Here is a 14,104-nt window from a genome sequence, read left to right as displayed (position 1 = left end):
CCCCACTGTCATCCTGTGTCCCTCCACTCTGCTCTCCTCCCTGCCCCTGGCTGGACTGGTGTCAGGGACTGGGCTTGGACGTCTTCTTTCATGTACTGGGAGGGTGACTTCACGGCTCCACCCTGTCCACTGTCTCTCTGCCACCCAAGTCTTGTCTCAACTGGACCAGAGCATCAGCTTCCCACAGTCCCCTGCTTGTCCTCGTGGCCATGGCAACCAGAGTGGCCTTCGCTCCAAGCGGGTCCCAACTCTCCCCTGCTAAAGCCCCCATCCCACCCAGAGTCACCCACGGAGCCTCATGGGGTTAAGAACCTGTCTTTACTCAGCCCCCTGACCCAGCTTACTCCCTCTCCGGGGCCTCTGCACGGCCTGTTCCCACTGCCAGGGCGCTCATCCTGCCATGAGTTTAGGTACGGTGACATGCCACAGGCTCAGCACAGGTGTCCGAGGTGGAAGGTGAGGCCAAGGGACTGCCCTGTCTCACTTCAAACGACTGAAGAACAAGGTCACATTTGTGTCTTAAAATAGATCCCCACCCACTGGAGAGGGGGAGACTAGGAAGTTATTCCAGCGGCTCAGACATGAAATGACAGAGGCCTAAACCAGAACCCACGGCGCTGACAAGAAGGTGACAGATTCCAGAACTGTCAGAGGCAACGGTGGCTGCATTTGTGCCTGCTTGGCTGTGGGGAATCTAGGCTAGTCCTAGGTGATCAGGGGTCGGGTGCCAGCAGCTGAACAGGAAAGGAGGGGGGGAGCGCTCAGGAGAGGCCGGAGATGGCCTCGGGGCCAACATTGGCCGAGGGCAGGACGATGTAGCCAGTTCTGCTCCCACTTTCCATCACAGTCCTTCTATTCTGTGTGTGTGGTGCAATAGTGTGCAGCGTATCTACACATATATGGAAACAAAATGAGGATGGGGTTATGGAATGTTTGTTTTTTGGAGATGGGATCTTGCTTTATTGCCCAGGCTGGAGTGCAATGGTGTGATCATGACTCTGTCCCAGGCTCAAGCCATACTTCTACCTCAGCCTCCTGAGTAGCTAATTTCTTTCTTTTTTTTTTTTTTTTTTTTGAGAGGGAGTCTCGCTCTGTTGCCCAGGCTAGAGTGCAGTGGTGCGATCTTGGCTCACTGCAAGCTCCGCCTCCTGGGTTCATGCCATTCTCCTGCCTCAGCCTCCCAAGTAGCTGGGACTACAGGTGCCCACCACCACGCCCGGATAATTTTTTGTATTTTTAGTGGAGATGGGGTTTCACCGTGTTCACCAGGATGGTCTCGATCTCCTGACCTCGTGATCCGCCCGCCTTGGGCTCCCAAAGTGCTGGGATTACGGGCATGAGCCACTGTGTCTGGCCTTACCTGGATAATTTTTTTAAAGTTTTTATAGAGATGGGGGGGTCTCACTTATTTGCCCAGGCTGGTCTCGAATGCCTGTGCTCAAGTGATCCTCCAGCCTTGGCCTCCCAAAGTACTAGGATTACAGGTGTGAACCATTGCCCCGGCCCAACTTTTATTTTTAAGAGACAGGGTCTCACTCTGTTGCCCAGGCTCGAGTGCAGTGGTGTGATCACAGCTCACTGCAGCCTCAAACTCCTGGGCTCAAGCCATCCTCCTACCTCAGCCTCCAAAGTAGCTAGATTACAGGCGCGCATCACCACGCCCAGCTTTTTATAGAGACAGGGTTTCGCCCATGTTGCTCAGGCTGGTCTCAAAACTCCTGGCTTCAGGTGATCCCTCCCACCTCAGCCTCCCAAAGTGCTGAGATTACAGGCGTGAGCCACCATGCCTGGCCTGGACTTCTTTTGAGTGTAGAGAGCAACACATACACAGAGATCGCTGGTTTCAGGGGCAGAGAGCCCAAGAGATCAGAAGCAGCCAAAGAGGCGGAGCGAGGGGGTTGGGAAGAAGCCAGCAGAGGTGGGGACCTGGAAGCCAACAGGAAGAACTGCAAGAGGGAGTGGCCAGTGGTGTCAGATGCAGCAAAATTCCAGGAGGGTGAAGCGTGGGAGCATCTCAGGATCCAGGACGTGGCCCCGGGAACGGGGAACCTTGCCAGAGCATGTAAACCTCCCCGGGAAGCCTCCTTCAAAGATCTTAGGGTTTGTCACCTCTTTCCTCTAAGCCAGGGTCCCCCAACCTCCACACTATTGGCACCTGGGACAGGCTCCTTGTTGTCATGGGCGGTTCTCCAGTGCATGGCAGGGTGCTAAGCACCATCCTGGCTAGACGCCCACCAGATGCCAGTAGCACCCTCCTCTCCTGAAGTTGTGACAATTAAAAGTGTCTCTGGATACTGCCAAAGGGCAGAACAGCTCCCCTGAGAACCAGTGCCCCAGGTCATAGGTGCACTCCTGGCTCTGAAAGCCCCGTGGGCTCATTACCTTGTCCCCACTCTGCCATCCCCTTTTAGGAACATAGGGTGATTTCTTTTCCTGTTTAATGCTTTGTTCCTTAGGGAACAAGGACAGCCAAAAACAAACAAAAAAAAGAAGTTGCTCACTGCAAGCTCCGCCTCCCAGGTTCAAGCGATTCTCCTGCCTCAGCCTCCTGAGTAGCTGGGACTACAGGTGCACGCCACCATGCCAGGCTAATTTTTTGTATTTTTAGGAGAGACGGGGTTTCACCATGCTGGCCAGGCTGGTCTCGAACTCCTGACCTCATGATCTGCCCGCCTCGGCCTCTCAAAGTGGTGGGATTACAAGCATGAGTGACTGCGCCCGGCAATAGGCCATTTATGAGTTAGAACGGGATTGGATGCTAGAGGCAAAGAGAGGGTGTAACATGTATGAGGAGGGAAAAAACATAATGGTGCTAGTCTCTAACTTGAGCCACTGGGTGGATGATGGAGCCATTCATTAACATGGAGACCATCAGGATTAGGTTGTGGGAGAAGAGGAGAGGACTTATATTGAATATGTTGGATTTGAAATGGCTGGGACACCTCCAAATGGAGTTAGATTGGATATATGGGTCCAAGACTTGGAGATAAAATTTGACTTGGCTGCTCTTAAATTCACAGTCAGGGTGAAAAGGACAACTTCAGTTAGCAAGCGATAAAACAGTAATCAACAGGCCGGGCGCAGTGGCTCACGCCTGTAATCCCAGCACTTTGGGAGGCTGAGGTGGGCAGATCACCTCAGGTTGGGAGTTTGAGAGCAGCCTGACCAACATGGTAAAACCCTGTCTCTGCTAAAAATACAAAATTAGCTGGGCGTGGTGGCGCATGCCTGTAATCCCAGCTACTTTGGAGGCTGAGGCAGGAGAATTGCTTGAACCCAGGAGGCAGAGGTTTTGGTGAGCTGAGATCGCGCCATTGTACTCCAGCCTGGGCAACAAGAGCGAAACTCCACCTCAAAAACAAACAAACAAACAAAAAACAGTAATCAATAAACAAGTCCACATTTGGTTAAGAGGAAAAACTTCCCCATGGCTATTGGTTGGAGCATGAGGGACAAATAGACTGCTGAGAAAGACTGGATTTTAAGCAAGCATTTCAGAGAGTGACAATTTAGTCTTTGATAATTTTCAGATAAACAATTTATCTGCCGGGCGCAGTGGCTCACGCCTGTAATCCCAGCACTTTGGGAGGCCGAGGCAGGTGGATCACGAGTCAAGAGTTCGAGACCAGCCTGGCCAACATGGTGAAACCCCATCACTACTAAAAATACAAAAATTAGCCAGGCATGGTGGCAGGCGCCTGTAGTCCCAGCTACTCAGGAGGTTGAGGCAGGAGAATCGCTTGAACCCAGGAGGCGGAGGTTGCAGTGAGCCGAGATCGCACCACTGCACTCCAGCCTGGGCGACAGAGTGAAACACCGTCTCAAAAAAAAAAAGATGACGTAATTACAATGGGCCCTAATGCAATATGACCAATGTCCCTATTTTAAAAAAGGAAAAATTTTCAAGTATCCACTTTTGGTGAAGAAAAAAAGAAAATTAAAAAATAGGCCAGGCGTGGTGGCTCATGCCTGTAATCTCAGCACTTTGTGAGGCTGAGGCGGGCAGATCACTTGAGACCAGGAGTTCGAGACCAGCCTCGCCAACATGGAAAAACCCCATCTCTACTAAAAATACAAAAATTAGCTGGGCATGGTGGCCGGTGCCTGTAATCCCCCCCAGGTACTTGGGAGGCTGAGTCGCAGGAATCGCTTGAACCCAGGAGGTAGAGGTTGCAGTGAGCTGAGATCACACCACTGCACTCCAGCCTGTGTGACTCTGTCTCAATAAATAAACAAATAAACAAAATAATTTTTTTTAAAGAGGGAAATTTGGACACAGATACAGATACAAATATGCAGAGAGATGATGTACCGAGAGGGAGGATGAAAGCCATCAACCAGCCGATGAGAGGCCCAGAACAGAGCCTTCCAGAGCCCTAAGGAATCCACCCTGCTAACACCTCAGTTTTGGACTTCCCGTCTCCAGAACCGGGAGAAAACACATCACTGCTGCTTATACCACTCAGTTCGTGGTGCTTTGTCATACGGTCTTCACAAACGACCACACCTGTCATCTCAGCCAATGCCCAGCTGCTCCAACTTCAAACCAGGGTGTGGGGCGACCCAGTTCATGGGACCCAGGGCCCACAGGGAGCGGGGAAGGGAGATGGCCACACTTGCCTCTCATCATGCTGCCTTTGAGAACTTTCTCGGGGGCTCTGCAAAAGCAGGGGCTGCCCCAGTGGACGCCCTATGTCTGAGGGAGAGTAGAGATCTTTAGGACTGGGTCCTGGTGGCCCCAGAGGGAGTCCTTTCCTGAGAGGCAGCTACCCCAGGGAGGAGATGCATGGGGCCCCACAGGCTCCACTGGGGCACACGAGGAGGCAGCGTAGGACCCCCGGGTCCACCTGTCCCAGTCACCCTCCTCCCCATGCCAAGCCAGCTGTGTCCCCAACTCACCACCCAGTTCTTATGGACGATCATGGTCATGATGATCTGGTACTGGAAATACATGGGGATGAGCAGCGGCGGCCCAACTGCAGGAAAGAGACAGGGGCTTAGAGGCATCCATTCCACCCTGCCTGTGCCGGAAGGTCGGGGGAACCCAGGCCCAGCACTGAGCGCAGGGGCCAGCCCTGCAGACGTGGGCAGAAGCAGCCAGGGACCCCGGGGCCTGCAGAGAAGGCTGGGAGCCCTTGAGGACGTGTGTCACCCCTGGGACTCTCTGAGCCTCTGTGTCCCCATCAGGCCTGTAACACGGGCTGAGGGGGTCTGCACAGGAAGGCTGCTGTGGCCCCTGCTTCTAACAAGTTTAGTGTCACTTTCTGGATCTGAAAAAGATGTCAGGTAGGAGGGAGAGAGACACCACTCTGGGGGGAGGGGAGGATCCCAGAGTGATTTCGGGGTGCCGAGCACTCACTCAGGAAGAAGTATTCGTGCTGGTGATTGTAGGGCAGGTATTTCAGCTTCTTCTTGCCGTACTGAGGAGAGAGGAGAGATCATGAGCACCCAGTAGCCTCAGCTCCCAGCCTCCCATGTTCCCCAACTAGTCCTGCAGCCACCATCCCTTCTATCTGCTCAGGGCACACCACTGTCCCTTTCCTGTCAATCTGCACCCTGGGCCCACCAAGCCTGGGGCCCCTCCAGCCCTCTGGGCTCCCCATGCTACAGCCAGCAGCGGCCCCTCCAGCCCTCTGGGCTCCCCATGCTACAGCCAGCAGCGGCCAACGCTTCCTCAGCCCTAGCTGAGCACTGGCCTGATGGCATCGATCCTCCACAAGGCCGGCACTTCTAAGGCTGAGGCTCAGCGTTAAGCCATGGCCCAAGGCCACGGGAAGTGGCCCTGGCTGGGATCAGAACCCAAAAAGCTGACTCTGAGCCCATGTGACAGGCACTAAACAAATGTTTGTTGAGTGAATGTGCAACAGAGCAACTCTCGGCGGAGCATAAGCACCCAGGGGAGTTCCTAGGTCACCATGGAGAGCTCCCGGAGGCTGCAGTGGCAGGGAGAACCTAGGTAAGGGCCCCAGAATTGCTGCCAGTCATCAGGCTGGGAGCATCTGCCTCCCTGGAGCCTCCCTGTAATTTACAAGAGAGAATCACTCCTCCCCAGCTGGAGCCTAACCTTGAGGACAGAGGAGGCCACAGCACAGACTCCTCAGGCCACATCTGGCTACCTGAGGTCCCCATGAGGGCACCGGTTTCTTCCCCATCAGAGCCTGCACCTTGGGCAGCCTGATGCCCAGAGGCTCTGATGGAGGAGGGCTGGGCTGGGTCCTGGGCATCGTCATTGTCCAAAGCTGCTCAGGCCACTCAGTGTGAGCCAGGCATAGGAACCACGGCCCCAGGGGATCCCTGGAGCCCTTAATTCCATGGTCCAGCCCCTAGGGACCAGCCCACCCTGCACTTCCGGGACTGAGACCGAAAGATGCCGCTCACTGAGTGACACCTGCTCCTCTTGCTTGCAGTGTGGGGAGGCTGGGCTTGCAGCCAGCAGATGCGCTTGAGCTGACTCTGCCTCTCACCAGTGTTGAGACTGTGTGAGTCGCTTAGCCTTGCTGAGCCTTGTCTGGCATTCGAATCAGTGGTTGGTAAGAGGAGCCAATGAGAACATGGGCATAATGCCAAGTGCTGACCCCAGGACACTGCCCGTCACCCTCCCTATACCCCTGGATCCGAAGGCCAGAGATGCCTCCTCCTATAGTGTCCAATCATACTTATTGCAGTCAGGAGGTCAAAGTGAGTTACAGAGGGAAGGAACCTTGGATGATGCCTAGGCCAGCGCCCCTGTCATCCAGGTGAGTAAAGTGATTGTCCAAATCACAGGGAGAGCATGGATTATTGAGGGAAGAGGCTGTGGGTGGTAACCAGGTCCACCCTGTCACCAAGACTTGCATCTTGGCGCCAATGGCCATGGTCACGGCACACCCAGCTGAAGAACCCCCAGAAACAGTCCCTTTGTTCTGTGTGGCCTCCTGAGCCTTGGCAAGGATCTCACTCATTCCCAGAAAGGACGGCCACTTGCAGGAAGACTACCATTAAGGCCAGGGCTGAGGCCGGCCATGGAGAGGTCCGAGCCAGGGAGGCCTCACAGGAGCCTTTCATGAGTCTCCAGTGGACGGAGGTGCTGGAGGAGCCAGCATTGCAGACGTTGCTCTCGAGGTGGCCAGTCTCGGGGCCTGCAGTGGCCCGCAGAACAGGCCCCTGAGTCCTGCTCTAAGCTTCTCCCAGAGGCCAGGGAGCAGGCTCATAGCCCCAGCCTTGGCGTGCAGTGTCTCCAGCTCTGCTCAAGAGCTCCTCCCCACCGCATCTCTGTCCCACAGAGCATCCCATCCCTCTCGGGCTAGGCCGGCTGTACTCGGAAGTGAGCACAGAGGGCAACCCAGGCAGGTCAGCAGGGGCCAGGGCATCCTATGGAGGGACTGAGGGCTGGCCATGCTGTTGTGGGGGCCTGGGAGGCACCTGGGGAGTCTGTTTGGAGCTGCATGTGCACAGTAGGCACCCTGTTCTCATGGGTGATGGTGGCCTTTGGGTGGACAACACAGGTTACAGGGGCTGCCTCCGCTGGTAAGCACTGCTGGCTTTAGTGTGCGTCCCTTCGATGCCCCAGAATGACCCTCGGGAGCCAGGGGGTCCTGCTTGCCAGGCAGCAGCAGGCCTCAGAGTGGGCCTCTGTGGGACGGTGAGCAAAATGCTCATCACAGTCACGCGCGTGTATGTACATGCGTATAGTGACATACCACTACGCATCTGTACCCATCTCGATGGCCTCAGCTGCGGCGGGTCTGCTGGGGGATGGCCAGTACTCCCCTCCCAAACCAAAAAGTACAACTGTGGGCTTGGGATACGAAGCCCTGCCCTGTGGCTAACTCTCTGCTCTCATCTTTCCCACACTCAGTTCTTTGCCAGAGCTTTGCCGTTTAAGTCATGGGAGCAGGGAAGGGAGGGAGAGGTATTTTAGAATGTAGCAAGCTAGGGGGGTGAGTGCCTGGCTGTTTAATTGATCAGAAAGCTGGGGCTACCCAACAAACATATTTCACAAGAGCCCCCAGGACTCCGAAGCTGTGGTTTGCAGCCAGATGGTTTGGGTTCGGACAGTGGTGTTGCCTTTTCCTTGTTGTTACCTTGAACAAGTCACTTCATGTCTCTTGGCCTTAGCGGTTCCATCCATGAAAGGGGTCGATGACAGCTCCCGCCTCACGGGTTAAGCAAGGACTAAGTGACGTTGTGCATGCACACTGCCCATCACAGTGCCCGGTCCACAGACTCACTCAACAAGAGTCAGGCTTCTTCCCAACTGGGGGCTCAGAGCCCCAAGTGTGGGGAGTGGAGGACCCCACACATCTCCTCCTCCAGAGGAGTCCCCGTCACACACACAGAGAAAGCCCAAGAGGCAAGGAAGACACCTGACTTTCACCCGGCTGGGCTGCGGCCAAGGGTGGGGGTGGCACACATGGACCTCCCCCTGATCAGGAACGGCGCCTTCCCAGGCTGCGGTTGACAGGCAGGGACGCAGGCCAGGGGCAAGGGAGGGAGTGCAGCCAGCCCTGGCGGCGGGGCTGACTCTCCTGTCCTCGGCCTCTCCACGCACCTCAAGGCCAGGCTTGGATGAGGGCCTGGGGGATGCCGGGCCATGTGGAGGGGACCTTTCAGCTTTGGAACAAAATGTCTGAGGAATGACAAGGGCCCTCCTTGTCCATCGAGGGTTGGGGGAGGGGAGCTGTCGCAAAGCCCAGTCTCTGCCTCTGGGAACCTGCAAACTCACACACAGAGAGAAACAGGCGGCACGACCTCCCCAGCAGGAGCAGAATGGCAAGTTCCCAGTCCAAGGTCCCTGAGAGGGCGGCATGTGTGTCGCAAGGCGGGATGGGTGGCTTAAGCCTGTTCGTGAAGGTCTGCCTGAAGCAGGAAGCCCAGGAGGTTAGCTTCAGACAGTCAGAGCAGCAGAGGTGGTTTCCCAGATGGGAGGAGGAGGAGGATCTCAGGCACGGCACGGCTTCTGAGGCCCCTTTACACTGCTACCGGGATAATAGTCTCACCAGCCCCCTCAGAAAATGGGGATATGGCAAAAGAAGAACAAAACAAGGCTGCTGCCAATATCACCGCTATTAAACTCAGCTCTGAAATTTCCCATCAGTGCAATAAAGCCCAAAGCAGAAAACAGAGTGGAGCTATTAGAAAGAAAGAGACGACTTCAACATCCAGATTAGAAAGAAAGAAGGAAAGAAAGGAAAGAAGGAAGGAAGGAAGGAAGGAAGGAACGAAGGAAGAAAGAAAGAAAGAAAGAAAGAGAGAAAGAGAGAAAGAGAGGGGAGGGAGGGAGAGAAAGAAAAAAAGAAAGAAAGAGAGAAAGAGAGGGGAGGGAGGGAGAGAAAGAAAGAACGAGAAGAAAGAGTGACTACACTTTTTTTCTGTTTGTTTTGTTTTGTTTTGTTTTGTTGTTTTTGTTGTTTTGAGATGGAGTCTCACTCTGTCGCCCAGGTTGGAGTGCAGTGGTGTGATCTCAGCTCACTGCAACCTCTGCCTCCCGGGTTCAAGCGATTCTCTTGCCTCAGCCTCCAGAGTAGCTGGGACTACAGGCCTGTGCCACCATGCCCAGCTAATTTTTTGTATTTTTAGTAGAGACGGGGGTTTCATTGTGTTAGCCAAGATGGTCTCGATCTCCTGACCTCGTGATCCGCCAGCCTCGGCCTCCCAAAGTGCTGGGATTACAGACGTGAGCCACCACGCTGGGCCGAGAGACTACGTTTTCATTATTTTCTAGGATATGATCATCTACCCAGGAAACTCAAAAGAATCAACCGAAACACAACTAGAATTATGAAGAGACGTAAGTGGACACTAGCGGGACAAAAGATAACTATCCCATTCATTGGAAGGCCATGCAAACAAAAATTTAGAAAAAAAAGAAAATTAAGATAACTACCCCAATATCCACTGCTTTCCTGAGTACTGGAGAACCTCCAATCATAATGACAAAATATAAAACATATAAGGATTGCGTTTTAAAAGAAACATCCATGAGACATATAAAGAAGTACAGACCTTGGCCGGGCACAGTGGCTCATGCCTGTAATCCCAGCACTTTGGGAAGCTGAGGTAGGCGGATCACTTGAGGTCAGGAGTTCGAGACCAGCCTGGCCAACATGGTGAAACCCCATCTCTACTAAAAATACAAGAATTAGCCAGGCATGGTGGCGGGTGCCTGTAGTCCCAGCTACTCGGGAGGCGGAGGCAGAACGATGGCTTGAGCCCAGGAGGTTGAGGCTGCAGTGAACCGAGATTGCGCCACTATGCTCTAGCCAAGGTGACAGAGCATGACCTTGTCTCAAAAACAAAAACAAAAACAAAAAGAGAGAGAAAGAGAAGGGGAAAGGCACCCCACTACGAGCTTCCAATGAGTTAAGTGCCAAGGATGAATGAGTGTGAGTGTGGCCCCCAAGTCATCCAGACGGTGGCCTGGGAGAGGACAGACAGCCCAGCCCAGGCCAAGCCCGGGCTCAGGAGCACTCACTGCCTCGTATGAAGAAGCAATGCCACCTCATGGGGGTGCCGGGAAAACTGGCCGACTCTGGAGAAAAGTGAAGGCCGAATATCATCCTACCCATATCCCATTTGGCAGAAGTTAAAGATTGAAACACAAAACCTTAAAGAACTGAAAATAATATGTATGAAGAACTTTCTAAGCACACAAGAAATGAATCTCTGGGTAAAGTGAATATACTTTGCTACATATGACAAAAAGAATCCTCCTGGACAGCATCAATAAGACCAAAATGCAGAAAACGAGGAAAAGGGCTTTACTGCGGAGCCCGCACTATTCACAGTTCCACGTGCTGGGAGCCGCTTGGCAGGGCTGCTTTGCTTATCTGTCCCCAGAGATAGGAGCCCTGGCCGGCGTCCTTGCTCTGGAGACTGGGATGGTGGCTTAAGGCCCTGGGACCTGGACGCCCCACCTGGCCCTGCTGTGGTGTGTGGGACTGGCATGTGACAAGTCCCATCAGACCCACTGTCACTCCAGTCAAGAGACCAGGGTTCCTTCCAGGGCAGCCGGGTCCTGCGAGAGCCAGAGCACAGGTCAAAACACCAGGAACCCAGGAAGCACCAGTCCTTTCCCCATGAGTGTGAGAGCAGGGATTTCCACAGAACACCGCGGCACTGGCTGGGGACTTCCAAACGCCGCTGGTAACTGAACAACCAGATCCTCACAGCCTCCCACCCCCATCTCCTGCCCCAAAGCCAGCATTCCAGAAGTGTCGGGGGTGAGAAGATGTCGGGAAAGGAGAGGCTTCTCTGGCCACAACGCACAAGAAAGACGCCTTCTTGCCAGTGCAGCTGGTGGGACTAGACTTTCTTTGTTAGAGACACAGAGAACATCTGTCAGGACAACCAATGGCTCTACATTACAAAGCCTCGCCGAGAAAACAAAGCCTTTGTCCCCACTTATCAGAGGGCCTCAAGTTCATCAGTTCCGTTTTCTAGACACCTCTAATTAAAGCTGGCAAACTGTCTCCTAGAAGAATAACAATAGCCTGTACTTTGGCAGAAAATGGAATCCCTGGCAGCTTAGAGAGGCTTCCAAAGTACAGAACTGTGGCTGATTTCCTGCGAATTGGCCGTGTTACAGAAAAATCCACGTTCCTGCTCAGATAGTCTCACGGGTGGAAATGAAATAAGAAGAGGGTGTACAAACCAGAACTGGGGAGCCAGGCTATCTCCTCGCCTTGTTCCAAGCCTTAGGCGCCAAGGCTGTCGGGAATACTACTTCACTCACGGTGCCACTCCTTAGTGAGGGAAAATTGGCCTCACTTGGCAGATGCTGATTGAACCCTACTCTATGCATGGCTTTGTGGCTCCTAAGATCTGCATAAAAGCAACAAGGATCTTCTAAACTTTCATTTTAATCATTAATGTATTTCCAAAAAGCAGCTCATATATTTATTTTTTTCTTGTAAATTAGGTCCCGACATAGAGGCTCTACATAAAAAAAAAGAACGTATTAAATAAGAACATTTTTTTGTGGAATGCATTGGTGGGGCTTTTATTCAAAAGAAATTATGGGCCGGGCGCGGTGGCTTACACCCGTAATCCCAGCACTTTAGGAGGGTGAGGTGGGCGGATCACGAGGTCAGGAGTTCAAGACCAGCCTGGCCAACATGGTGAAACCCCATCTCTACTAAAAATGAGAAAATTAGCCAGGCGTGGTGGTGTGCACCTGTAATCCCATCTACTCGGGAGGCTGAGGCAGGAGAATCACTTGAACCTGGGAGGTGGAGGTTGCAGTGAGCCAAGATGGCGCCACTGCACTCTAGACTGGGCAAGAGAGTGAGACTCTGTCTCAAAAAAAAAAAAGAAAAGAAAAGAAAAGAAAAGAAAGAAATTATGAATTACTAACACTCAATTTGTCTACTTTACAAAATAATGTAGGTCCTGTTATGGTTCAGAAATACAACAGAATACCATATGGCTAGAGGGAGATGAGACCTGTCTACATGAACTGGGGGGGAAGGGCATCCACATTCGCAGAGGTGGCAAGTTGCAGGATACAAGGTAGAATTTTTTTGTTTTTTATTTTTTTATTTTTGAGACAGAGTCTCCCTCTTCTGTCCCTGCTGGAGTGCAGTGGTGCAATCATAGCTCATTGCAGCCTTGAGGATCCCAGGCTCAAGTGATTCCCCCACCTCAGCCTCCCCTGCACCTGGGACCACAGACGCACACCACTACACCTGGCTAATCTTTTGTATTTTTTGCAGAGATGGGGTCTCACTATGTAGCCCAGGCTGGTCTTGAACTCCTGGGCTCAAGCACTTCTCCCACTTCAGCCTCCCAAAGCACTGGGATTACAGGTGTGAGCCACCACAGCTGGCCTAAAATTTTTGTTTGTAAAGAAACAGATATATGCATGTTTATACACATAAAAATATCTAGAAGACTGTATAGCATCTTGTTAACAGTGGTTACCCTCAAGGGCATAAAATTTGGGGCAAAGGGGAGGTTTGAGAGACTCACTTTTTTTTTCTTTTTTGAGACAGAGCTTTGCTCTGTTACCCAGGCTGGAATGCAGTGGTGTGATCATAGCTCACTGTAGCCTCAACCTCCTGGGCTCGGCTCAAGGGATCCACCCACCTCAGCCTCCCCAAGAACTGGGACTAGGCACGTGCTACCAAGCCTGGCTAACTAAAAAAATATGTATTTTTTTAGAGACAGGGTCTTGCTATATTGCCCAGGCTGAGACTCGTGTTTTAATTCTGGATATTTCTGTACTGTTTAAAAGTTTATACCAAGTGTGTTCTATATTTGTAGTAATAAAATGAACTAATATGAAAATAAAATGGTATAGTAAATGGAAGGCAATGGCCTAGCGGTCCAAATGTCTGGGGCCTCACCCTAGACTGGCCACTAAATTACGTGACTCTCTCGGCTGGGCACGTTGGCTCATGCCTGTAATACCAGCACTTTGGGAAGCCGAGGCAGGCAGATCATGAGGTCAGGAGTTTGAGACCAGCCTGGCCATGGTGAAACCCTGTCTGTACTAAAAATACAAGAATTAGTTGGCATGGTGGCACATGCCTGTAATCCCAGCTACTTGGGAGGCGGAGGCAGGAGAATTGCTTGAACCCAGGAGGCGGAGGTTGCAGTGAGCCGAGATTGTGCCATTGCACTCCAGCTCTGGGCAACAGAGCAAGACTCCGTCTCAGAAAAAAAATAAATAAATTATGTGACCCTGAACGTGTTCCATCCTCTCGCTGACCTTCAATTTCTCATCCACTGGTGAAGCAGATTGGACCAAGCCACGTTGAGGCTCCTCCCAGTGTACAGGATGATGATTCTCCAAATAAGGTTTTCTCAACATGAGCTAGTCGGTTGGCGACCAAGCTTGAGCCCCTGAAATCTTGCCTTCCTGCTGAACTGGAACAAGATTTCCCTCTACCCTGGGAAAAAACAAGCCAGAAAATGCCCTTCCTGGCCTAAGGATAGGAGGGAGACATCTACCATTCTAATGAGGAGCTGTGTCCGTATTTACAGGTGAGGCCATTCCACATACATTCCAGCCAGAACAATTCAGGGTACCTAGGAGAGGTATCTGTGTAGCAGGAGATGTGGACCTGCCTGGCTGAATGTCAGCTCTCTAGGCTTCCTTCCCTGCTCCCTGCTCAGGCCAAAC

The 14,104-nt window shown here is 52.6% G+C and overlaps 1 protein-coding gene across 2 annotated transcripts in view; it reads right to left on the bottom strand.

Moving 5' to 3' along the window:
- Positions 1-14,104, bottom strand: part of FADS2 (fatty acid desaturase 2) — a 40,063-nt gene that overhangs the window by 4,891 nt on the left and 21,068 nt on the right. For both annotated transcript variants that reach the window (XM_055354284.2, XM_055354283.2), the window contains 2 exons: positions 5,360-5,420; positions 4,900-4,976 (listed from right to left, as the gene is read on the bottom strand). In XM_055354284.2, the coding sequence (XP_055210259.1) occupies positions 4,900-4,976; positions 5,360-5,420 (138 nt within the window). The remainder of the gene's footprint in view (positions 1-4,899; positions 4,977-5,359; positions 5,421-14,104) is intronic.

This window comes from Gorilla gorilla, chromosome 9, assembly GCF_029281585.2.
Source record: "Gorilla gorilla gorilla isolate KB3781 chromosome 9, NHGRI_mGorGor1-v2.1_pri, whole genome shotgun sequence".
In the NCBI taxonomy this organism is placed as follows: domain Eukaryota; kingdom Metazoa; phylum Chordata; class Mammalia; order Primates; family Hominidae; genus Gorilla; species Gorilla gorilla.
The sequence above is the reverse complement of the archived record's forward strand: the minus strand, read 5'-3'. Positions and strand labels throughout refer to the sequence as shown.